The 27,401-nt window shown below is 39.7% G+C and overlaps 1 protein-coding gene across 4 annotated transcripts in view; it reads left to right on the top strand.

Moving 5' to 3' along the window:
• SPTBN1 (spectrin beta, non-erythrocytic 1) overlaps positions 1-27,401 on the top strand; it is a 199,342-nt gene that overhangs the window by 33,658 nt on the left and 138,283 nt on the right. For all 4 annotated transcript variants that reach the window (XM_078444476.2, XM_078444477.2, XM_078444478.2 and 1 more), the window contains exon 2: positions 21,309-21,503. In XM_078444476.2, the coding sequence (XP_078300602.1) occupies positions 21,356-21,503 (148 nt within the window). In that variant the 5' untranslated portion in view covers positions 21,309-21,355. The remainder of the gene's footprint in view (positions 1-21,308; positions 21,504-27,401) is intronic.

Raw genomic sequence — 27,401 nt, 5'->3', positions numbered from 1 at the left:
TTTCACAACTGCCTTTTTCTTAAAGGTGTAACTATTTCGGGAATTTGCAGAAATCGTAACACCTCCCCACCCAACCCCCCCACCTTCATGACAGCTTACCATGAATCCTTCTCCAAGACATAGAACTTAAAGGCTGCCTTGATATCAAGAACTTTCTTATGTTACAGAAAGAACCTTCTGTGGTTCATTTTGAAAAATATCTGTAAATATTTTGAGAACTGAATTTTGGGAATGGCTACCCTCTGGCTGAACTCTGCTTACAAAATCCATAAATACAGGGTTTCAGTCTTTCACAGCAGGACAGGTGCAAGTGTGTGCCAGTGAGTTTACAGCCAGAGACCATTCTGCAAACATCCTGCCAAGAGAAGAGTTGAGAATAACAAGGGAAAAAAAACAGAGTTTCTGGTTGGCTTTCTTGTTGAAGACATTCATCAAGAGTCATGCTGCTGTCAACTTGCTTTTATGTATTTTTGCTTAAAGAGAAGGTGTTAGAGTCCCTATTGGAAAAACCCTTTGTGTTGTTTTATTAGGTTAGGTTAGGCCTGGAGATGGGACCTTAGGTCTGGAGCTAAACCGAAATCAAGGAGGCAGCAATAGAATTTTGCCTAAGAGCATAGATTGGTGCCTCCATTGGGGCTTTCTGCAGTGATGAAAGTATTCTCTGTTTGTGCTGTTCAATACTGTAGCCATGATCCACATGTGCATATGGCTAGGACTGAGGAGTTGAATTTTAAATTTTATTTAATTTTATTTAAATTTAAATAGCCACATGTGGCTTGTTGCAACCATACTGGATGGCATAGGATAGTAGACTCACAATCTGGACTACTTGGGTTCAAATCCCAACTCCACTAGCTTTGACCTTTGACCTGTGCCATAATTTTCTCATCCATAAAATACAAAAGATAATAGTCCCTACCTCATAAAGGTTATTTGAGGCTTAGGCTGGCACACAGAGCTACGTATGTGTTAAATGATGCAAATATACATACCTCTATAAAGTTAAAAATTAAAGCCCGATCCACATTGTATTTTCTTTCAAGAAGCTCCCAAGCATCAATGATCAGTGCAATTTTCTCAAAACCCTTTAAATACTATGGAGATGAGTGCTTACTTTTTGCCAAGTGCTATGCTGGGTGCTGGAGATAAACATTGTGGGACAAAAGAGACCTTGTTTTTATTCCTCATCCTAATGAAATAGGTACCGTTCTAGCAGAGTATTCTCATCTGATGGATATGGAACTTTAGAACGGGATAGGACTATAGAAGTGTAGGGTGAATAAGTGTTTCGGTGTAGACTCAGAAACTTGCAGTGGCTGTGCCCGCTCCTGGCTGGCGAGTTGGGCTTTCAGCTCTCATCTTCTTACTGCTGACTCATGCTTCCCATTGCACCTGTAGGGCCAGGTGTGACCTGAGCCGCTCATTTCCTGCTTCATGAACCCGGATGTGAGGTTACTGTGTGTTCTCTTATGTAAAGGATTGATGTCTCAATTCTCAGATGATGATCCTTCTCCTATTTGGGATCTTATTTATAAGATAGTGGCAATATGATTTAGTAGTTTGGGGTTTGTTTTAATTTTTATTCTTAACGAAATAAAAGTCAAAACCCTTGTTGGTTGCTCCATTTTTTTTGGTTGGTTGTTTAACTTAACTGGTTCATGAGATTGAAAAGTCTCTGCTGGACCATGTCATTGTCACTACATTGGTTTGTATAAACTTAAAAAAATAATAATATAAAGTCCCAACATTTATAAACTACTAAAAGTGAGAGGCTTTTGAACCATAATTGATTTGACAACAAGTGGACATATGAAGGCAGGTTGACTGTTGGTTTGCCTCTCGATTCGCTTTCAGCACTTGCTAAAAAGTAGAGGGAGGGGAAGAGAATGGACCGGTTTGCTTTACATACGAAAAGTATTAAAATGTCAGCCACTGACAGAAGAAAAATTGTTTAAAGTTAAGTCTCTAAATGATGTCCTAAAAACACAACATTTGTAATTATCTAATTATACTAATAAAGGCTACAGGTAATAGAAGTAATATGGGGCATTTTCTGGCAGATAAACCTTCGGGAACATTCACATCTGCACATGATTATGAAGCCCTGTTGTTCCTTCACCTTCTCTTTTCCTTAGCCCACATTTCTCACTATGAACTAATAGTACATAACAATAAAACCCTGGACAGCAGCCAACACAGAGTTTGGCTAACTTTGAGAGTGTTTGTGAAAGTTGAAAAAGCAATGCAGCTGTTATACTGGGTACTTTCCAATGGAGAATATGTTTTCCAGATGAAAGAGCAAATAGTAATTTAAATGTAATCAGTATTTTTGGCATCTTGGTATTATAATTCTTTTGACTTTTTGTTATGTTAATTGTTCATTTCTTAGAATTTGTTTTGTACTTTTCTGTGGTCTATAATAGACTAAAAATGAGGGAATGAATGAATGTTTTAGCCAGTTCTTTGTTTTAAAAGAAAACAAATGACAAGGAGTCTCATTTGTTAGCTAAAGACTTAAATAACCACAAAATTTTCGTTAAAGATACTTTATTGTGACACTCATGTTTCAGGCAGCAAGAGAGAAGAACATCTAAATCCCAAATACAGTGTCCAAATTTTAGAACTGACTGGAAACTTTCTAGAATATTCAAGCAGGCTGCAACATCAGTGTTTATCAGGTGTTCTCAGGATGGGGCTGGCTGGAGATGCCCCTTTCTCTGACAGACTTGCCTCACGCTGTGATGAGCTCACCTTTTTCCTCTCCATCCACCACCCTAAGTGGGGAGGAGTGCAGATGATTTCCCTTGCGTTTGAGGCTTAGGAAGGCTTTTGTTTCCTTTAGGCGGGAAGGGCCTCTATTTGATCAGTAAATCTCAGCCCTTAGTTTTAAAGGTCCCGATGCCCACCCACATCTGAGCCTAATTAAGTCACAGAATTACCGCGAGGGATTGTGATGTGTGGCTGGAAACTGCTGTTCCAGTCCGGACCTCTCTCTTTACAGACGGGGAAACTGAGGCCCTGAACCTTGAGGTGACTTGTCCTAAGGCCCCTTCTGGGACTGACATAAACATGGGATAATTGGCTTCCGGAAGGGATGTCACAGTCTCTGATTCTGGATTTCTGGTGATCTCCTGGGCGTCTGGCCCCTATGGAGAGCCCAGCCAAGCTGCTACAGAGGGTAGGACCCCATTAAGGAGGATGAAGCATTGATCAGCCTGTCCCTTTCATCCAAGTAGAAACTGCCCTCTATTTCCCACTGGAGCTACCACATTCCTCAGTGAGAGGCATGATAAACTGCCTCAGGTTCTCTGTTTTGTTTTGTTTTGTTCTGTTTTTTTCCAGAAACAAATAGGTTTGCAATTAGCTAAAATGAGATGGCAGCTTCCAGACCAGTTGCTGTTTACCACGAAAGAGTCTTTGGTATAGCTGGTCATGTTTGCATATCTTAGAAGCCTCTTTCTCTATTACTATTCTCTAGGAAATAGTAGAGATTATTTAGGCAGTGTTCTGGATAACTGACAATTCCTAATGCTACCTGTATCCATTAAGGGTAGTTTAAAGCAATTAAGTGCTAACCTGGCTGGACAGTAAGGTACAGGTCTGCAGCATCAAAGAGAGGGATTGGACCCCTGGACTCTGAATTGGTCTGTGACTTTTTGTGTTGGAGGCTTTGTCTAAAAATGCTCTCTTTACCTGCCTACTTCTGCTGGCCACTTGGTCAGGTCTGTGCACAGTGGAGGGTGGTAACCTGGCTTGCCCCCTGGCCCAGCACAGGGCACCTGTGGCGCAGCCTACATGGGAGATGAAGCTTCTGAAGAGAGGAGAGTACATCGGAGGGGCTGGGGAGTTGTGAGACAAGAGGAAGCTGAGATATGGAGTGACTTTTGTGCATAGAGACTTTTGAGAAAAATTTGATCACATTTTTGGTTAAGTGTTTACAGCTCCCTGAAAATTTGTGCTGCAGGTGATCATTAGCATATTTTGGAATGTTTGATTGAAAACCACTTGCATTTTAAAGCAAGACTGGATTAAAGGGCTTTGGTTCATTTCCAGACCTGCTGTTGATTGTTGTAACATGACAGCATCCATTTCCAAATGTAAAACTCGGAGAAATGAAGAAAATAAAAATGCATTTTTCTTTCAGGACATGAATCAGAAAATTCATTCATCTCTTATCTAAAAGACACTCACCGGCCTCTGAAATACCCCCCTCCTCTCCATGAGAGACAGTAGCTGTGATGGGGAAGCTGGTGGTTTTCTGCTTTTTAGCCCTGAAGGCCTCACCTCTGCTATCATCTGGAAGCTGATGGTGAAGGTTTGTTATTCTTGTCAGGAGCAGGTTCCAGAGACCTAAGGAATGTAGACAGTAATGGACAGCTGGCATCAATTTAGCGCTGTGGGATGGTCAGGCTGATAGAATGGTCTAGCTGTACCTGCCTGCCCCTCCTCCATGAGGAGTTGGTTTACATCAGAGAGGGCTGCTCCTGACATTGCTATTTCTGGCAACAGAGGCATGGCAGAGATGCAAGATCCCTCCTGCTATTTAGAGGAAATGAAATAAATATTCACTTCAGAGAATACCTTTTGGGTCTGGGACTAGTATGCATGCAGGCTCCCAGCCTGCTTTTTCTGCAAAGTTCTGTACATAAAGATTAATGGACTTAGTCTGAAGTCAGACAGAAATGTGTTAATGAAAAATCTATCTCACTGCAAAACCAAAGGTAAACTCAGGCTTTGCTCTGTGTGTGTGTGTGTGTGTGTGTGTGTGTGTGTGTGTTTTCTTCTTGGAATGTACACTGAAAGCAAGGGGGAGGGTCTCCTCCTTCTTCATTTGTAAAGCCTGTGGAGCTGGCTAGCAGGAACTTTCTGGAACTTCTTGAGGGAGGTTCCTAGAGTGTGTGGGAGTGGTGAGCAGTCTCATTGAAGAGGACCAATGCTGATTGGCTTTGTCCTCATTAGGAACGAAGAGAGACCTCTGCACAGACTCCTGAGCTAGTACATCAGCCAGCTCATCTCAAGGAGAATGCACTTGATGTCACTGCCGTGTTCCCTCTGTGGTCATGAGGCAAGAGGAACACTGATACTCCCTGGCTGTGTAGCTGGCATATTTCCTGGCACAGTAGTCACTCTAGATTTTACACGGAGAGGGGTTTTAACAGTGGGGTATGTTTTAGTCTTCTGGTCAGCGATTGCTAAGTTAAAAAAATCTTCTTGCCCTGTAGAGCATACTTTACTGAGCTGATTAATTAAAAAACAAAAAGGCATTTTTGGATCCTGGTCAACCAGTCTCACCTGCCCCCAAGACTGGAGTCTCCATTCTGATGTCTTATACTCCATTTCTTTGCATGCTCCATTTGAAGATAGAAGGATCTCATGGGAACTTGGCTAGTTTTTAGTAGACTGTGTAAACCATTGGCTGCCTTCCATAATGTGAGGGGTCTCTGCCCACCTGCTTAGTGCCTTTGCAGTCAGAGCAAACTAAGCAGATCAATACCCTCCCTGTTGTCTTCCAGTGAGGCAAGATGTGTTTTAAAGAAATCTCTGACACTGGCTGCCTACTCCTTCCCCCTGGAGGGTCTGAGGGATTTAGCAGAATTTAAAAGTATCCAAGGCTTACAGGCAAGAAATCTCCATAAGTATGGCAATGACCATTCTTGTAAGTCACCATTTTGATCCTTGCTCTCACAAACAGGTGTCTCATTCCTAGTTTTTGAACATAGCAACCCTTTTTGAGCAAAATGGCAGTATCAAAAACACACGTACATCACCAGAAAGCAAAACCAGCCAACTTCTGGCAGAAAAGCTGCTAAATGACTAATTCTTCATCATCCCATAGCTGAGTATGATTACAGTGAAGTTTTCCCACACTTTCTTAATGCTTCCAAATGTATTCACTTTTTTCAGAAATGTTATGGTGCAGTCGTGATCTGCCTCTAGAAAACGGGTGAGAAAAGGACACATCTAGGAACTGCATTTAAAACAGCCATAGCAAAACCAGTTCTCTAGCTGATTTGGTACCTTGGTTATTTGATCTGGTTTGTCACCCTCGTTAATGATGAATTTAAAATCTGATCAGGGGGATCACAGAGTAATTTTCTTAAGGAATCCATTTGAAATGCAGCACCCTTCTCCCAAAACTGAAGAAGCAAAGAGAGGTTTTCATTTAAGCAGTGTAAACAGAGGGTTTATGAAGCACAAGCTGTTTTATATTCTGACATTCTGACTTTATTAAATAAAAACTTTTATACATATATTTAGGTATCAGGAATGTCTCTACATTTTGCAAAGAACCGTCCCAGACTCAATAATATGCTTTGGGTCACAGAGATGTTATGCCAGCATAGGCAGTATTTTCTAATTAAATAAAGGGTTTTTTTAATGAACATAGGTTTTACTTGGTACATTATGGTATTAATAAAAGTATAAAGTTGCCTAATAAAATAATTGTTTTGATAAATATTTTCAGTGGTGCACTTTAATGTTTTCATCAAAATGACTAAGCCTGAGTGGCTTAGTCAATTGAGCATCCAACTCTTGATTTCAGCCCAGGTCATGAACCCAGGGTCATGGGATCTAGCCCCTCATCAGGCTCTGCATTGACTATGGAGCTTGCTTGGTATTCTCTCTTGCTCTTCTCTCTCTCTCTCTCTTCCCACTGCCTCTCTTCCCTTCTCACACTCTCTCTTAAAAAAAAAAAAAAGTAAAAACCAGTTTCAAAACTGTTTGCCAATTTTTTTTTCTACTGGGGTTGTGCAACTCAATGAAAATATTTATAAATGTTTGCAGAAGAATACTTTTGTTTTAAAGAGAATGCAAATACTTTCCTTATATGGAAACACAAAGAATGGCTATAATTAAGGTAAGAGAGATCATGTTAAAAATAGGAATGGAAAAGTCATTCTCTTGAAATATCCTTTAAGCCCCATCCAAGAGAGAGTATCGTGCATACCTTGGGAACTAAGTTTTGAGTACTGTACTATTACTACAGTGTACTGGTTGTAAGAATGGTAAATACTTTGTGGTTAACCAAATCCTAGGGGCCTGCTGGTTGGAAGGGATCTTAGCATTCATGTAGCCCAGCTTCCCACACAGTACTTGGTTTCCTCTGTAGCTTCCCTGTCATATGGTACTTCCCCCACCCTGTGTGAACTGCTGGTGATAAGGTGAGCTCCCTGCTCTCTGGCCAACCCTCTGCATTTTTTGGAGAGCTCTAGTTGTTAGAAAGTGCCTTCTAACCCTGAGTCACTATGAATTTGTTGCTCCCTGTCTGCCAAGGAGTTTGTGCCAGTGCCCACATGAGAGCTCCTGAAGCTCTTCTTAAGGGTAGATGCCGAATGTCCCTCTAAGACTTGTTCCCCTGTGAGGTCCTGGCTCCTGGGCCTGGACTTCCAGGTGTCTTCCAACCTGGCTACCCGCTTCTCAGCACTCTAGAGTTGGTCAGTGCCCTGGGGTGATGACTTCATTTCTAACAACCAAGCCACCCATGTTTGTACTGTCTTTTCCTGGCACTTCATGTTGAGCTTACCACATTTTCTAAAAATCTTTTTTTTAAGTTTAATTATTTATTTGAGAGAGAGAGAGAGCGTGCGCCTGAGTGCACAAGTGGGGGAGGGCAGAGAGAAGGAGAGACAGAATCTGAATCAAAACAGAATCCACGCCATCAGTGCAGAGCCCCATGTGGGGCTGGAACTCATGAACTGTGAGATTATGAACTGAGCCGAAACCAAGAGTCGGACCCTCAACCGACTGCACCACCCAGGTGCCCCTGAGCTTGCCACATTTTCTTTGGAGTGCTGTCAGTTTTCACCTCTTCCAACTTTGGGTACTTAAAATGGAGTACCGATTGTGTTTTTGAACAGTTTTGAGTCTCTTCTTTGTCCGATGTCCTTCACTGTGCTAAGTATACTTTCTGAGGTTTCTAGGTATACTTTCTGTCTGGGCCCTGGGTTATGGACCTGACCCACCACACTTTTCATCTTTGACTTGGCACCCTTTGACTATGGCTCTTCAGCCGACAATGCAGTTTTTACTGAGGAAATTAACCTCTGTAATTTAAAGTTGAAGTTGTCATTTGAAGTTTTTCTTCTTGGTCAGTCAGGGACGTTAAAAGTTTTAATGTAAATATAGTAAAATTATGCAGACAATTCTTGATCATTTAGGAGTTTATTCAGGTTTTGTTTGAGTTTTGCTTTCATTTGAAAAAATTTACCATTCAATACATGGACATTTTTTTTTTCTTGATACAGCAGATTTCATAGGGAAAGTGCTTATAATACTCGTGGAAGGTGAAAAATTTTTTTTAAGTTTATTAAATGTTTATTATCTGCTATGTGCTAGGTATTATATCTACGGATACATTGATGAAAAAGAGAGAAATGCCCAACTCATGGAGAGTATAGTATAGAAGGTGAGATAGTTATTTAACAAATAATTACACATGTAATTACTTAAACGCTATAGGTATGTGCCATGAGGAGAAGATACCAACAAGAGCATATAATAGAAGGCCATGGGTTGGGACTGGGAGCTTCAGAAGAGCCTTCCTAGAGAAAGTAATGTTTAGGCCGACCTGGTTCTGTTGTCCCAGTCTTTAAAATCACGAGTTACTGAGAGATAGTAGCTCTGTTGCTAATGAGATTAGTAAGCTTCCCTTAATTACAGGAATCTTTTCGAATCGGCATTAGCATTTGATGGCAGGAAAGACAGCGTCAGAGTTCACTCAGACATCCCTAAATATCCAGCCACCCCCTGATTTTCTGCCCCCTGATTTTCTCTCTGCACAGGATCATAGAATGCTAACAGGATTTATTGCCTCCAGTTCTCTAATTTACCCTACCATCCTGTTCATTCTTCACTCTGTTGCTGAGTTTGGCAAAAGAAGTAACTAACGTATTTGAAAGCATTTGGAAGCAGGAAAAACAAAGTGCATGTTATGTTGTAGGTATTTTGGGAAGTAGAAAACTGGTTTATTAATAACATATTTCAAGGAGATAAAAGTCTAGGCCTGATTTTGTTCAGGCGAGGAGTTCAAAAATGCAGTTTCCAAAATCATATCAATAGGGAGCTTTTAAAGGGAATGCTCTGGATGCTCTAGTTCTTGTTCTTTTAAGCCTATTTTCTGCTGTTGGGGGGAACAAGGAAAGTTGCTGGTTTCCTTTGCTCTTGAACCTGATTAAGGACTTCACCAGCTGAGACCTTATTTTCATTTTGAAGTGATTTGAGCAATAGCAAATTTGAATTGCAGGCCCATGCCCCTGTAAGCTTTGGGTAGGCCATGCTTTAATCTTGGCCTTTGTGAGAAGTTTGGTGTGGGGTGCTGAGCTGACTCAGTCGGTCAGGTTAGGGTCTGGCCCTGTGGTAGATGTACTTGTGTTTGGTCTCCTATGATGAAATGCATGCTCTTAGTTATATATCAGAGAGTTTCTCTGTCATTCTGAACTTGAGGGAACATTTCAAACACTGTGACTCCTTTTTCTCATATATCAACGTTTAAATATCCTAGAAATCCAAAATGGATCTCCACATTTACTTTAACTGACCTTTGTTACCAAGGTTGATACCGAGCTCCTTTGGAATCAGGCTTTTGAAAGTAATGTGCAGAATTCTAATGGAGTTCAGCCTGTATTAATTGTTAAACGTTGTTATTTTTTTTAAAGTTTTTCAAATTGATCAGTTCTAAACAAATTTTAGTAATAGAGGGTTGATCATATTAAAACGGCAATTATTTGAATGTTATTTTCTGAAATTAATGTCAATTCTCCTTTTCAAGTATCATAGCCCAACCTTTACTCATTTTGTTCATATGAAAGGTTACAGATTTCTAAGTAGCTTTGGGAAACATTCACCAGGCATACATAGGGGAAAGGCTTGTTGCCAAAGTATTAACCTGAGCAACGAAAATTGTTTGAACTTCTCTCTGAGAAAACTTAACTAGAGATATTTAAACCTTTGGAAATTTGGGTATTAGACAAGCCTAGGGTTTTGGTCATTTTGCAAAGGGAAATGATTCTTAAAACATTACGTATTAAGATACATGTATTTATTTATCCCAAATGAGATTGTGAAATTAGTGATTGCTCCATTCCTATTCAAATATGATCTGTCTTATTTTGTAACATTTGAAAGCAAACTTCTCGTAAAAACTGTTCCTTTTCTAAATGAAACTGAGTGAAGAGAAGGTTCTCACATATGTAACAATGAGAATTTTATTGGGATCCAAGATACATATGATTTAGGCAGAAAAAAGCATTGTGTTTCAGAATTGCTCTGGAGTTAACACTGCTCCTGGCACCTGCCATTTTAATTCATAATTGTTTTTGAGCACCTGCTGTGGCTTAAGTCTGATGCTGGTGTTGGCGGTATAAAAATAAGCAGAACAGAGAGGATCCTGGCCCTCATGGAGCTTAGGGTATGTGTGCCTCATTCATCATTTCCCATAGTGTTGTTTTTCATTGCCATTTTATATATTTCCTTCATTTGATCACTATTCCAGGAAATAGAGGTACTCATTTTCGCTTGATAGATTTGCAGAGGATTTTGGCAATGGGCTACTCTAGAAGGAAAACTCTGCTTTCCAAATAGAAAGCACATTACTGCTCCTCTATTGTTCCGGTTAGGCGCACATGATAATGACTTAGGAAATTTCTCAAATAAGGCAGTGAAATGCCAAACTTACTGAAATTCAGGATCAGCACTTTGGCAGCAGTGCCATTAGGCCTATATTCTAATGTAATTTAAAACTGTCTGGGAATAAGGGTAAGACCAAAATAGTTACTTCTAATGGCTCAGAAATCCCACACTGGCTATCATATCAGATCATGGTGTTAGGTCTGCATTCATTGAGTTAATGATTTCAGTTTTAATTGCTTCTCTCTGTAAGGAGACAAAAAGAAGTTTGGTCTTTAGCTGCCGATAAAGATAGCCATATGTTTAGTAGAAATTATTGTATTATTTTTTTTTGTTTGATTCAAGTTAAGTGATTTTGAGGCATATTAGGTAGACATTGCAAAAGCTTTCTTTCTAAATAAAAAATCTTTTGTTTTCAAAATAAAAAATCTTAGTCCAGATCTGTTTTCAAAATAAAGCTAGTCTAAAAAAACTTTCAGGGCTTGCAGATTTATATTTAGAATTGGGTGATATCATAGGTAGGCAGAGAAAATAAATTAGGTACTTTGTTTAAAAATTTCATTTACAAATAGTAAAAGAGGATAAATTTCTATTCAGTGTATTAAGAATTTTCCTTTCATTTAAAACGGTCAAATAATAATTCTGTTTATAATTCCACTGGTTTTTGTGCAGCTTACCCTATAAAATAGAGGAAGGTCACAGCAATGCCTTGTTTCCCCCCCTACATTATACTCCTCCTTGTTGTAGAAATCTGTTCTTGGTCATTGTGTAATGTAAATTGTTAAGCCATAGTGATGGATTTTTTAAATAGATTGCTTTAAGATAAAATGAATTATGGTCAATGTATTGTTTGCTAGTGAAATGTTTTAAAATAATTAATTTCCTTTACAATAAGGAAAGGAAATTTCCTCCTCCAAATAGTAGAGCCTGGCTTCACGTGCCCATGTTAAAAAATAAAATTTGTTCCTAGGACTTTGTTCATAAAACTAAGCATCAGCCTTTTGGGGGCATCTTTTACTTGTGTAGGAAAGAGGTTATTTCTAAATATTGGAAATGAAGTCCCTTTGAGCTGCTATAAAAAAAAAATACCATAGATAAACAGCAGACATTTATTTCTCATGGTTGTGGAGCCTGGAAGGTCCAAGATCAGGGTGCTGGCAGATTTGGTGTCTGATGAGGGCCCGCTTCCTAGTTCATAGATGGCTATCACATTTCTGTAACCTCTCCTGGAAGAATGAGTGAGGTTACACTCTGTGTCTGTTCTATAATCACCTCCCTCAAACCCCACCTCCCAGTACACCATATTGGGCATTACAATTTAATGTGAATTGTTAGGGGGACACATTCAGTCTATAGCAGAAGGTTTGTAATAGGTGCTTTTTACTCTTAGAATGTTGTAGGGAGAAGGTGGCTTAACCATCATCATTTCTCTAAAGCACATACATTAGTGTTTGGGAAGAGTAGCCACTGTGAATTTTTATATCAGAAACATGATGAATAGGACCTTTGGTATATGAAATTCTAATCCTTTCTACAAAAAAAAAAAATTGTTCTTCGTCTTCCTGTCTTCTGTGGCTGCCTTCAGGTCTTCATTTACTTAAAAGTGATACATGTTTTCTCTTAGCTTGGATGGTGCTTTTTAACCTTTTTTTCATTATTCCTGTTCTCTACCAGGAGTCTTTTAGACATTTTTCCCCCTAATCTTCCATCCATGAAATTTTAATACTACAAATACTCCATATCTCTGTACTTAACATTGGAAAGAGTATTTTCCCCCCATTCCCAAAATGAATTTTCACTCTTTGGGAGGAGTATCACCTCCATTGAGAATGCACAATTTTGGAGGCCCATTTAGGTCACTTGCTGCCTTAAGCAGTAATTAGACTTTGAAGAGGGCTAATCTATTTCCTAATTTATTTAAGAACCTTGAGTCCATTAGATTTTTTTTTATATAGACCACTATTAAAGGTTTGTGCTTCAAAATGTTGGCTAAGTCATTCATTTAAAACATGGGCTATGGAGTCCTATATACTGGATTCAGATCCCCTTGGCTGCTTCTTTTCCTTGCTCTGCTACCTGGAGCAAAGCCTTAGTTTATTCATAGAGCTCATAGGGGTGCCTGGCTGGCTCAATCAGTAGAGCATGCAACTCTTGATCTTGGGGTTGTGAGTTCAAGCCCCATGTTGGGTGTAGAGATTACTTTTAAAAAAATAAATAAATAATAAAGTAGGACTAATAATGATATCTTCCTCAAAGGTTTCCTGGGAAGGACTGAATGAAAAAGTAAGTAAAACACTATGCTCACATAAAGTAAGCCAGCATGAAAATTAAGCTATTTTAAGTATTAGCATTTTCTTTGGTTGTTAAACTCGTCAGCTCTCTGCATTTTAAAAATTAGATTGAGTTATGGCTCAGGATTCAGGGGTGACAAAGATACTATAGATGTTGGGCTCACAGCTGTGACATGGTCCAGTTGTTTAACTCTTTGGGCCCCAGTTCCCCATTTCTTTAATTAAGATAGAAAACAAGTCGGTTGAAATGTCATATATGGCTGTAATCCTAATAAACATAAATGGATTATATTTGTCCACAAAGTGACAGAAACTCTTGGATTAGATTTTAAAAACAAGAGGCTTAAAAAAAATTTAAAAAAAAAAGGGGGGGGGGTACCTGGGTGGCGCAGTCGGTTGAGTGTCCGACTTCAGCTCAGGTCATGATCTCGCGGTCCGTGAGTTCGAGCCCCGCATCAGGCTTTGTGCTGACAGCTCAGAGCCTGGAGCCTGCTTCGGATTCTGTGTCTCCCTCTCTCTCTACCCCTCCCCTGCTCATACTCTGTTTCTCTCTCTCAAAAATGAATAAACTTAAAAAAATTTTAAAAAAAATGAAAATAGGCATAACTAAAACCTAAAACAAAATGACTATAGAAGGTAAGAGTGGAATGGAAAAAATATACCAAGTAAATATTACTATCAAAGAAGTAGAGTTAATGTGTGACTAGGGAGAAAATGGGCTATTTCCATGTTATTAGCCCACCAAGAAGACAAAATAGATATGATTTGTATTTATATGTATCCAGGGAATTATAAGGAAAATCTGATAAATCCACTCACAGTGGAAGATTTTAACCTATTCTGTCACTGATAAATAAAACAGAAGTTAGTATAGAGTATTTGAAGACCACCTTTGTTAATGACGGGTAGTTATTAAACAGGTATCTGAGCATACCTCCCTCTCAAAATGGCCTGATTCTATGAATTGTTTGTTTGTATAACTGAATCATGCTTTTTGTATAGTTGGTGTATTCCTGTAAAGCAGCAAGTAAACTGGTCATTTTATTTATTTTTATTTTTTTTATTTTATATTTTATTTTTTATTTTTTTTTTTTTAATCTTTTTCAACGTTTTTTATTTATTTTTGGGACAGAGAGAGACAGAGCATGAACGGGGGAGGGGCCGAGAGAGAGGGAGACACAGAATCGGAAACAGGCTCCAGGCTCCGAGCCATCAGCCCAGAGCCTGACGCGGGGCTCGAACTCACGGACCGCGAGATCGTGACCTGGCTGAAGTCGGATGCTTAACCGACTGCGCCACCCAGGCGCCCCATTTTATATTTTATTTTTAAAAATTTACATCCAAATTAGCATATAGTGCAACAATGATTTCAGGAGTAGATTCCTTAGTGCCCCTTACCCATTTAGCCCATCCCCCCTCCCACAACTCCTCCAGTAACCCTCAGTTTGTTCTCCATGTTTATGAGTCTCTTCTGTTTTGTCCTTCTCCCTGTTTTTATATTATTTTTATTTCCCTTCCCTTATGTTTGTCTGTTTTGTCTCTTCGGGTCCTCATATGAGTGAAGTCATATGATTTTTGTCTTTCTCTGACTAATTTCACTTAGCATAATACCCTCCAGTTCCATCCACATATTTGCAAATGGCAAGATTTCATTCTTTTTGATTGCTGAGTAATACTCCATTGTGAGTGTGTGTGTGTGTGTGTGTGTGTGTGTGTGTGTGTGACACACACACACACACACACACACACACACACACACACACATACACATACCATATCTTCCTAATCCATTCATCCATCAGTGGACATTTGGGCTCTTTTCATACTTTGGCTATTGTTGATAGTGCTGCTATAAACATGGGGGTGCATGTGTCTCTTCAAAACAGCACACCTGTATCCTGTGGATAAATGCCTAGTAGTGCAATTGCTGGGTCTTAGGGTAGTTCTATTTTTAGTTTTTTGAGGAACCTCCATACTGTTTTCCAGAGTGGCTGCACCAGCTTGCATTCCCAAAACTGGTCATTTTAAAAGTGAATGATACTGGGGCGGCTGGCTGGCTCAGTTGGTAGAGCATGACTCTTGATCTCAAGGTTATGAGTTCAAGCCCAATGTTGGGCATAGAGCTTATTTAAAAAAAAAAAAAGGAAGTGAATGATACTTCTATAAAGGACTGGAACTGGGTATGTGACTTTGTTAGCTATCACACTGTAACTTATCATTTATGTCTTGGTTTTGTGAGCAGAGAACTCTGAATACTTAAGATGATGTCTTGGGCCTTATTGTGAAATTAACTCCATGAACCTGAATAACAATAGGTTAGCTGGGTTTATCCTTCACTTTGGTTCTAGATGTGGTTTCTTGCAGATATTCCTTTTTGTTGGCTGTTTTATTCATGCTGCAGAATGACTCAATGGGCACATTGCAAACAGGGTGTGACTGCCTTACTTTCTGTGGATGTTTTATAGTTGAGAGGATGGAGGCAGAACTCTCCTGGGTCTCTTCCTGGAAATTGTCAGACACACAGTTTTGTCTCTTCAAAGTACCTGAGCAGAATTGTTTTTAAAGATAGCATACCAGAAATCCATTGTATGCTTTGTCAACTCTTTTAGGAGTAAAGTGGGAGGGTTTTTAGTGTTTGCAGAACATTTGAGTCTGTGGATTCTGCCAAAATAATTGTTAGCATATGGTTTTCATCTTCAAAAAGAATTGGCAACTGTTAGTTACCTTTTTTCATTTTCATTTAATTTATTAGAGCATTTAATATAAAATTGGGCATTAAAGGGGCACCTGGGTGGCTCATTCCCCTGATCATCCAACTCTTGATTTCGGCTCAGGTCATGATCCCAGGGTCATGGGATCAAGCCCCACATTGAAGCTCAGCATGGAGCCTACTTAAGATTCTCTTTCCTCTCCCTCTGCCCTTCTCTCTCTCTCTCTCTCTCTCTCTCTCTCTCTCTGTCTCTCTGTCTCTCTCAAATAAAATTTTAAAAATTGAGTATTAAGGAGGGGTGTGTGTGTGTGTGTGTATGTATGTGTATGTGTTACCAGTGAAAATCCCACTTATTCTCTACTTGTTACTTTGTAAAATCTGATAGTTCAGACAAAAAATAAATTCTTTTAGTGGGTAAAAACTAAATTAAAAAGGGAAACATAAATTTCAAAATGTACATGGGGAAGTACCTTATTAAATCTGTTCATGTTTATTAACAGCCTAGTCTAAAATTGTGACTTCCTTAAAAGCAGAATGCCTAGAAGATCTGTATAGCTCAGAATAGTATGTATTTTGGCCTTTGTGACTGATGAAATGGTACTAGCATGGCAGCTTGAATTGACATTGCCTCTGTCAAGAAGGTGACATCTGCCTCACCTTCCAGACCTCCTTCTACCAGTCTCCCACCCACCCAGCCAGCCACAAATAAATAATTAGCAAGCACTTAATGTTTCCACGCACTCCACTAAGAGTTGAGAAGATATAAGGACAGTAAGATGGGAACGTGACCTTGAGAGCCTATGGTCTATTAACAGTAAGTAACTAGAAGTTTTGTAATTTTGAAACAGTCTTATAATGGTATGGTAAGTGATATGTCAGTGGTGTATAAGGTGTTTGGCTTATGCAGGCTTATCTAAGGTGGTCTTAATTCAGACGAGGGGCTAATGGTGGTAACTGATAAGAGACAGCTTCCTGGATGAAGTGATACCTAAGCTAGGATTTGTGGGAAGAGGAGAAAGCTGTTTCCAGGTAGCCTGTTGGTAAGTCAAGAGCTTGACTTTTTTTCTCAGGAGCTACAAGAGCTTAGAACAGTAATATTGAAACCAGGCTGGAGAGCTGGTCAGAGCTCCCTCATGAAGAGTCACATTTCTCTTCAAAGGTTCCTGGGCATTATTTGAAGGGGTGGACATTGGTGGGTTTAGTCACAGGAATGAAGTGATTGGACTTACATTTGAGAAAGTTCCCTCTGGTGGCAATGTAGGGGAAAGGGTTAGGGGTTAAAATTGGAGGTGAGTTGCTGGAAAAAGAGGAAACTGTTGCTTAAGCGAACTCTTGGGATTTTCAGGGGGTACCAGCAGCCTTGGGGGCTGAAGATGGGAGGAGAGGGGGAGATGGGGACTGCAAGGTGAGGTACCTGGAAGAAAGGAAGGTGCCATTTAGTGAGGGAGTGATGGAAGGGAAACAGGGTCTGCAGGAAGGAACTAGGGGTTTAGTTTTAGACACTGACCTGGTGATCTTTAGCACTTAGCTGTCCAGGGAGCAGCAGTCAACATAGGGAAGGAGCCAAAGCTTGGGGAGTGGGTAACATCACCAAGGGAGATTTTGTACAGTAACAGAAGGGGGCAGTAGAAGGAAACTTGGAGATAACCATAAGAAACAAAAACCTGTACATTTATCTAATACCTGTGTCACATGGAAAACAGATTTGGCATCTCGGAAAGTTAACAGATATGGTATTTTCCTTCTGGGCTTTGAGAGATCCTGACTTACAGAATTTTAATCAATAAAGAGGTGAACTAATAGAATACTACTAAAACTTGGAATGGTAATGTTCTGGATTTTTTCTTGATGGTTGTGACCTTATAGTGGTATATGCAAGAGCTGTAGGAACCTCTTTGCCTTCTAGATCTAGATCTAGATCTAAACTGGTCTGCCAGTTTAAAGAAATAAAATTATTGTCTTCTTATTGAAGCAGAAAATGATGAGCTTTTGGAATTTTTTTTGTATCTTTTGGAAAATACCAGTTCATAGGATGTAGGGTTACAGAAGAGTAACGTTGTTGAGAAGTCTCGACATTTTCTTATATATTCCTTGTTGTCTCTTTCTCTCTCTCTCTCTCTCTCTCTCTCTCTCTCTCTCTCTCTCTCATGGCTGGGAAAGTGGGTATGTACTTTTACCCATCTTCCCAAACCTAGCTACAAAAACATGGGTATTACTTATTGCACCCAGTATATTATTGATTTTTATTCATTTGGGGATTATTTAATGAGTTCCTGCTGTGGTGATCAAGTGAGAATCCAGGCCCTTACTTGAGCCCATAGCGGCAGGGAGGAACCTTCTCTGGGAGGGGAGAGTGTCTTGTTTCATGCCAACCTTATATAGCCATCTCAGGCTTTCCAAATGGTGGACCCACTAGGCAGAGTTCCAAGATGGCCAGCTCTCCTTTCTTCTCTCCTCCTAATCTCCCCACAGCCATTTAAGAAATACAGATTACTTCACTGGCTGTAGGGTCACATGGCTGATAGCACCTTAGGAAAATCTAGCCCTTTATAGATAACCTACTAGAGACACCTCCACTGGCACTTGTTGAAATAGGCTGGGGGATAATAATGTTTATAGTGTGCTGAGCTTTCTGGAATCCACATGTCATGGGCATACTCATCCACATCTTTCCTTGACTCTGACTTTCCCTTTATCCTCAGGTTACTCTGTTGTTGTTTTTGAAAACCTAGAAACACCCTTTTACTGTGGCCCTTTGGGATTTGGGATGTTTCATTTTAACATTGCCCTGGTGTGGGGGGCGGGGGGAGGGGGAAGCTTCCATCTTCCATCATTATGAAAAATCAGCTGTTTGATAAAGATATTATCTTAGGACAGATGGAAAATGTTAAAGAAAAAAGTGATCCTGATGTCCAAGTTCTTAGACACTCAAGTGAACCAATTGAAAAAAAAAGAATTAAGTGATAGCATCAATATTTCTTTTGTACACAGACTAGTAGGAGCTTTTGCTTCCCACGTTGCTTTGTCTTAAGGGAAAATTACGTTATTAAAGAACACCATTAAAGAAGAATTTTTAGGACAAGACGTACTTATGTGCTTTGAATGACTTATTTAAAGCTTAGAGGAGGATTAACGCTTGTTGAGAAATTTCTGGAAAGCAGTCGCTGAATTTGGGATAAGTCATTGGTAGGAAGAGGGTTGCATAGGGGAAAGGATTGCAGTTGGGCTTACTCAGGAGTCCGATGTGGTGGGATGGAGCACAGGTTGTTAGCTGCCCTAGAGGCCGTGGTGTGGCTTGTTCTCATTGGTCAGCAGGTGGCACCAAATAGCCAGCACGAATCTGGAGAGGTATGTAGTGTTTAGATTTCACCATGGGTTGGGTTGAATTGCACTTTCTCTGCTTTCACAAATTTGTAATTCATAGCACTTTCACATTTTTCCCCCATAGAGATGGCATCCTCCAAGGCTGAATTTTACGAAAGTCTTTGGTATTAACATAGTTATGAAAATTAACCATCTTCCAAGGTCAAATGGTACATGACATTATTGATTTTTTTTGAAGGGGTTTATGACTCAATGTGAAAAGCAACAAACAGTAAGATCAATAGAATATACTTATTGGCTTAATTTTCTATAATTTTTTTTATGTTTTTATAAAACGTGGTTAAATATGTTGCTAATGTAAGTCTTAAAATTACTGATAAGTTTATATGGTTGGAATTGATTATGTCTACCTGATGGGAATCCAGGATTTTACTCCCATCCAAATGTTTGTGTTTGAGCAAAGATGGGTCATTATTTGGGTCATTGAGCTCTTCATTTCCTCCTAACAAGCTATCCTGCTTCTCAACATAAAGTCTCTCCTTTGCCTGGGATGCTGTTGCTCCTGATCTGGGCATGACTCGTTCCTTTTTGACACTGAGATCTCATTTTAAATACTGACTCAGAGAGGACTTTCCTGACCACCAAATCTCAAGTAGTCTCAAAATTTTCTCTCTCTCTCCTTTTAAGGTTTATTCATTCATTTTTGAGGGGAGGGGGCAGGGGCATTGTGCAGAGAGAGAGGGAGAGAGAGAATCCCAAGCAGACATGGGGCTTGAACTCACAAACCTTGAGTTCATGACCTGAGCCAAAATCAAGAGTCAGACTGTTAACTGACTGAGCCACACAGGCACCCCTCTCTTTCTTTTTTAAATTGAGATATAATTGATGTATGATATTATATAAGTTGAAGGTATACAACATGTTGACTTGATATATATGTGTATTGCAACATGATCACCACTGTAGCATTAGCTAACATCTCTGTCATGTGATATAATTACCGTGTGTGTGTGTGTGTGTGTGTGTGTGTGTGTGTGTGTGTGTATGTGATGTGAATAATAAGATCTAGTCTCTTAGCAACTTTGAGGTTTATAATACAGTGTGGTTGATCATTGACTGTGTTGTATCACTCCACTTTTCATTTTTTTTTCAACTATTTTGCCTTGTGTGCTTTTTGTTCAGCTCCTCCTATGCCATATGCTTCACTAGAGCTGAGTCCTTATCTTTTTTTTAATTTTTTTTAATGTTTATTTATTTTTGAGACAGAGAGAGATAGAGCATGAGTGGGGAGAGACAGAGAGAGGGGGAGGGAGACACAGAATCTGAAGCAGGCTCCAGGCTCTGAGCCGTCAGCACAGAACCCAATGTGGGGCTTGAACTCACGCACCGCAAGATCATGACCTGAGCTGAAGTCAGAGGCTCAACTGACTGAGCCACCCAGGTGCCCTGAACTGAGTCCTTATCTTGTTTACTGTTATCCCTAGCATCTGAAACAGTGCTGAGCACGTAGTAAGTCCTAAGTACATTCTAGTTCAGTGGATGAATCATAGTTGTATTGAAGAGAGAAGAAGCTATATAAGCTGAATGTATTTCTCGTTATTCTCTGAGGGTATTTTGATAAAGTGAAGACAGCAGTGGACCAAAAGTTGAGGCCTAGGTTCTTGTTTCTTATTTGTTCTTGTAAAATACTGTGACCTGGGTGGGCCCCTGAGAAATGGGTATTGGTCATAGGATTTGTAAATAACAATGATACAAATAATTGCAGTCATTATTGTTTGAACCTCTCCTATGCACCGGAACAGTCCTTGGTGCCTTACATTTACTATTTCATTTGATCTTAGGCATCTGTTAGTTCTGATATGAAAATGAAATATTTAGGTGAAATGATCTGTTCTCTTATATAACATTTTATGAATTTCTAGGAGAAGCTAAGAGATTATAGTTTATGGTGGTACACGGTAGAAGTAAATGAGTTCATTCAGAAGCCCTAGGTGTTCATCTTAGTTCTTAAATAAAACTTTAAATCTGCAAAACTTAAACATTACAAAGAGGGAAGAAACTCACCCTGTGTTGGGTGTGTGTCATCTCATTCAGTCCTGTGAACAACGTGGAGAGTATCTTTCCTCTTTAATGGTTGGGGAAACTGAGACGCAGAGATGTTAAATAACCTAGCCAAGGTCACACACGTGTTATGAGGCAGTGCTCAAGTTCAAAACCAGCATTGATTTACCCCAGAAACTTGTTCTTGACATGTAGGAATTGTTCTACAATTCTACTTTACCTTTATCCCAGTAGGTTTCATGGGAGCACAGAGCATTTTCGACCTCTAAATAGGATTTTCTTGCTCTTTCTCACAGAACTGTAAGAAGGAGCTGATGTGGAGGAGCAGCTGAGACAGTTCAAGATGACGACCACAGTAGCCACAGACTATGACAACATTGAGATCCAACAGCAGTACAGCGATGTCAACAACCGCTGGGATGTGGATGACTGGGACAATGAGAACAGCTCCGCAAGGCTCTTTGAGCGGTCCCGAATCAAGGCTCTGGCAGGTAAGTCTTCTCATGCCCTGTGACAGAAGCCCAGGGGCCTGATAGTTCCCTTTAAAATCACCCACCCTGTCTCTTCTACAGGAAGGTCAGCTCACCTGTACTTAAACATGTCCTAGGAGTTGACCGTTGTATAAGGTAGCCAGGTCCATATTTGGGGAACTGTCGATCCTAAGGCCAAAATGATTGAGTGATTTTTTTTCAAGCTGCCCTAGGTTATTAAGAATTCTTTTATTTTTGACTCCTCTTACGTTTCAAAATAATGCAGCATATTGTACCGTATTCAGACAAATGTACAAATCATCCTGTGTGCTTAGTTGCTGTGATATTTTAGTTGACCTGACTTGTTACAGTAGAGTTCTTACTTTGACTGACCAAGAGTAGTTAGCATCACATGCAAGGGTTTTAGATGTAAAGAGCAATAACTTAATGTGGTGAGGGCATATTTAATGCTACAACAGGTAAGTTTGCCATTAATTCACTAAAATTAGCAGGAACACATCCTTCCTTTGTGATTTCTAACTCTCTTGGTGCTGTTGAATACTTAGAACACACTTTTACCCTAACCCTAGTTGGGGTGGGTAGTGGTCTTGCCCTGAATTGCCCTGAAAATCAGGAAAGGGTTTCATCAGGGTTTCATCAGGATTCAGCAGTACTGAATATATGTAAACCAAGGGTCAAAGTGGAGTCTATTTAAGGTCTTGCATCTGTACTTTGAGATTTTAAATAAAATGGTTTCTAAATGAGAGAAGTAAGTTTATGACTTTTTTCTGAATGTCTTTAATCATGACACATAAATTATAGCCATGATTTAACAGGTAAGTTTACTGTTAATTGTTCATATAGCTCACATTTCTTTTTACCTTTATAGTATAATTTGCTTATGATGCATGTGTCATTTAGAGTTCTCTTGATTGTAAGCAAAAGGAAACCTAACCCAAAGTGGTTTAAATGGTAAAGAAAATGTATTGATCACATAGAAGACAAATTTGGCCTTTAAGCAAGACTTATTCCTGGGCTTAAATGGTGTGCACAGGACCCAGTTTCCTTCTCTATATTTTTTGGCCTTATAGTTCCCAGATGGCTGCCCCAGGTCCCAGATCCGTCTGTAAGGATACCCAGGAGAAAAGAGCACCTCTGCTGCCCCAGTACTTCTACCATGTCCTAGGATCAGTCTCACTGACCTGATCGATCATGACTTGGGCCATGGGCCTTCCTTAGAATCTCTCTTCCAGTGGAGTCAGAGAAGAGGGTACGCTGATTGACATTAGCTAATGAGGATGTACTTCTGGCGTGGGGGTTGTGGGGTGAGGCAGAGAGGGGTCAGTTCCATCTGAGCTCCTTGGCTAGAAAATTTGGTATATAACAGGAAGGAGGAGGAGGGAAATGGATGCTGGGAATATAGCTAACTAAATGCTATAGGAAGGTTATTCAGTTGCCTTAGAATAATTTGTCTCTTGAGTGGTGGAGATTTAATGATCTTTCTTGAGCTTGCCTGATTGAGTGCATAAATGAATGATTAACCAGATAGTCACTCTAGAATTGAAGCTTTATTTTCTAGCTTATTCATTAACATGGAAGCCTATGGAAACCTTGCTGCTGGCTTGTGCTAGTGGATTGATTTGTACTTTAATCCCTTACCTCTTTTTCTTGAATCTTCATTTAAGCCTTTAGACTAGTATGATTTGGGTAGCCAGTTACCTTTGATCATGAATCATTTGCTTTCTGGTTCTAGGCTACTATGTATTATCTCCCTTTTAAGAAGAATAATATGGGGTGCCTGAGTAGCTCAGTCTTTTAAGCATCCGACTTTGGCTCAGGTCATGCTCTCACAGCTCATGAATTTGAGCCCTGGGTGGGGCTCTGTGCTGACAGCTCGGAGCCTGGAGCCTGCTTCAGATTCTGTATCTCCCTCTCTCTTTCTGCCCCTCCCCTGCTCACACTCTGTCTCCCTCTCTCTCTCTCAAAAATAAATAAACCTTAAAAAAATTAAAAAAAAAAAAGAAGAAGATGTATTTACAACTGTAGAACAGTTCTTGCTTTTTGTATCTGGTCTTTCCTGCAGTTCTGGAGGATATCTCCAGCTGTACTTAGTATTGGTCAGTTTTCTTAAACTTCCTAGGGTGGCTTTTCTTCCATGCTATCTGGGTCCCTGAACTACTATAGTTAACGATAGTAAGCACTTAACCTGGTGTTTACTGTGTGCAGGCACTGTTCTAAATGCATTGTATATATTAACAGCTAATCCTATAACAACTATATATGAGAGACATTATTATTATCTATAGTGTATAGATGAGGAAATTGAGGCATGGAGAGATTAACTAGCTTGCCCAAGGTCACACTGCTGATAAATGGCTAAGACAGACTGCCTCCAAAGTGTATACCTATTTTTCTATATTCAGTAAAATACAAAATGATTCAAAGCATATTGGTATAGAGTATTGATAATGAGTAATTGAAACTTGTTTTTAAAAAGATCTTTAAAAGGCTCAGGAATGCATCTTGTGGTCTAGAAGAAGCCATGAGTAACCATGACAAGTTATTGAAAAGAAAACGTGTTGCCTCCAAGTTAAATAGAAAAAAAAAATTGCTTTCAGTGAATCCAGAAAATATCAGGAAAACCATCTGTGTATTGGAGGAGATTTTCTCGTTATCTGACTTCCCACTTCTGTGGGACAGAAAGATCTCTGAACTCTCTAAGAAATCTTATATGCTGAAAACAAGAGTAACAGAACAGTCCGGCAGTGTCTGGAACAGTGGTTCTAGAATGTGAGCATGCATCAGAATCACCTGGTCGTCTTGTTCATTGCTGGGCCAACCCCCAAGTTTCTGAATCATTAAGTCCAGGATAGGGCTTGATAATTTGCATTTCTAACAGGTGATACTGATGTGGCTGGTCTGGGGAATCACATTTCCAGACTGGTGTGGAGTATTGATGTTTAGTCTATTTCCTTGGGCGTCTGAGACCATTTCATCTAGACCCAGCTGAAGTCTAGTAAGAATTAAAGTATCAAACTCAACAGAGCTATCTGAAAGACACACTTTAATGTGGGAGTGGTGTGGAAGGCTGGAACCTCCTTTTGAGAGGAGAGAAATATCTGCCTGTTCCTTACAGGGAAGTAGTATAGTGATAGGTCCAGCGTGAGAGAGTGCTGTTGTAGGATTTCTGTTACAAATGCACATTCTAAAGTGGGAAATCTTGGTTAGAGCACTAGAAATGTGAGTAGAAATGTGCATACCAAGTTTCCTGTCCCTCTTTTCCTGTCCCTCTTAAGTGCTCTGCATATTGAGTCTTCTCTAGATTTCAGTCTGAATTTCCGAGGTGTTATACAAAGGACATTACTGCAGGAATTCATCTTTTTATAGTGTGCTGTATTGATAGTGTGTCTTATATTGATAATGTAACAACCACCTTGGGTTGTGTCCTTTACTAAGTGGCTTTTCTCTGAGAAAATACGGTGAGGTAAACTACTTGCTACTAGTTTTTACCCAGTTCGCAGATCCTTTCTATTATTAAGCTGCTATATATGTAATATATATTATATATTTTACATATAGGTAATATATATTATGTATATGATATATATATTTTTTTCCTCCAAGTTGTAAAAACCATTCTTAATTTCAGTTTTACTTGCCTTCATCCTCTTCTTGTTTTTAACTTTGTGGTATAATAAGAAATAAATTTTATCTTTGCACTCAGTTCCTGGCACAGAACTCCTAAAACCCTTGGAATTTGCTGTCTTTTGTTATTCATAAAAAGCCTTCTTCCTCACACCTGGATTTATGCTAGTGGAGGTGACTTAGGGTGAAACCTTTAGATAGTGTTAGGATGGGACTGGTCACTGGAATGACCAAATAATGAGAAGGTGGGAACTTTCAGCCCCATCCACCAACCTCCAGGAAAGAGGGGGAGCTGGAGATTGAGTTTAATCTCAGTGGATGATGATTTAATCAATCATGTCTACATATTGAGACTTTCATAAAAACTCCTAAATGACTGGATTTGGAGAACTTCTGAGTTGGGGAACACACCAGTGTGTTGGAAGTGTGGTGTGTCCTGTGAGGCCATGGAAGTTCTGCCCCCACCCCATGGAAGTTCTGCCCCCCAATACCTTGGCTACATACCTCTTCCATTTGGCTGTTTCTGAGTTGTGTCCTTCATAATAAACCAGCAAAATCAGTATTTTCTGGAGTTCTGTGAGTTCTCCTAGTAAATTTTTGAACCTGAGGGTTGTATTCATGGGAACTGATGAACTTCTGCTGTTCAGTCAGAAATATGGTGGTCTCGGGCCTGTGACTGGCATCTGAAGTGGAGGCAGTCTTGTGGGACAGATCCCTTAAGCTGGGGGGTCAGCGCTAACTCCAAGCACTTAGTGTCAGAGTTGAATCATAGTCTGGGACACCCAGTTGGTGTCAGAGTTGTATCAGACTCAGTAAGATATTTCATAGGGGAGATGGCTTCCCTGGTATGATGTGGAACGTGGCCATGTTTTAAAAATGTAGGAATCAGGCCTGCAGTCACTTGTCAAGTGCCAGTTTATCATCGCAAAGATGAAAGAGTCTGGAGTTGGGTCACTTCCATTGCCCAGGGAGCTTTGAATCTTTCCATTCTCCTTAGACTTTTTTTGCTTGAAAATTAGTCTGATTCATCTCTCAGTCACTCAGCACCCCCCTCCCGTTCTTTAGTATCTGAAACATCAGAGGAAAACACTAGTGAAAGCATCAGGAGCTGAGCACTGCTGTCTTCATAATCCACCTAGAGAATCTCCTGGTGGGGTTGAAAACAGCAGCTCTTTCTTACAGTAGAGAAAACCGTCATCTGAAAGTTTCCCCCTCACACAAGTTAGGTGGAGAGGGGGTCTCTTGAATTGTTAGCTTACAAAATGTCGAGACTGGGCACCTGGGTGGCTCAGTCAGTTATGCAGCCGATTTTGGCTCAGGTTATGATCTCAGGGTTTGTGTGTTTGAGCCCTATATCGGGCTCTATGCTGACAGCTCAGAACCTGGAGCCTGCTTCAGATTCTGTGTCTCCAGCTCTCTCTGCGCTTCCCGCCCCCCGCCCCCCACCTCACTCTCTGTCTCTGTCTCTCTCTCTCTCTCTAAAATAAATACTAAACAATAAAAAAATCAAAAGGTCAAGACTTAGGAATGTTTTAGAAAGTAATTAGAATTAATATTGACTCTTGCCACATGTTCACAAATTTTATATATACGAGGCTGGGGAGATTTATACTTGTGCCTAAATTGTGTGCTCCCATTTATAATTTAGAAGGAAGATGAGAAGAGCATTGGTGCATTGTGTTGTGTAGCGGAGATCATGCCGTGCCGATTCAGCCTTAAGGCAGAGTGCTGTGAAGTGACTTTTTTTTATGCATTCTGTAAATGATTTCCTGCATCCCATGATGGTGTACCCACATTCCTGACCTCTGACCAAATTGCCCCAGTAGTGTGGAACATGTGGTTATGAAAGTGATTTAGAAAAAGCTGGACTTTTTGCAAAGCAACATTTTATTTGAAATAAAAACAAAAAAACTTAGATCTTTTAAAGAAATGTAAAAGGTAAATGGTTTCTTTTTACAAGTGATCAGTGTTTATGGTTACAGGTTATATTTTGTAGAATCAACATAAAGTAGGAAAGGAAAAGTAGTCCATTAAAAAGTACATTTTGCTTGAAAATATTGATAAAGTAATTAGAATTAATATTTTTGTATCACCACTCATCAGCAGTAATTTTAAAAATTGGGAGGATGTACACCAAAATAGTGTTTATTTCTGAATGACTTCCCTTTTTTCTTACCTGTATTTGAATTTTTTCCTGACATAAAATCTGAACTAATTTGTAATAAGGAAAACAAAGCATAAATTCCTAATATCACATTCAGAAGTTTTAATTAT

The sequence above is a fragment of the Panthera onca genome, chromosome A3, assembly GCF_046562875.1.
Source record: "Panthera onca isolate mPanOnc1 chromosome A3, mPanOnc1 haplotype 2, whole genome shotgun sequence".
Classification (NCBI taxonomy): domain Eukaryota; kingdom Metazoa; phylum Chordata; class Mammalia; order Carnivora; family Felidae; genus Panthera; species Panthera onca.
Note: the sequence above shows the minus strand (reverse complement) of the source record. Positions and strands in the feature narration are given on the sequence as shown.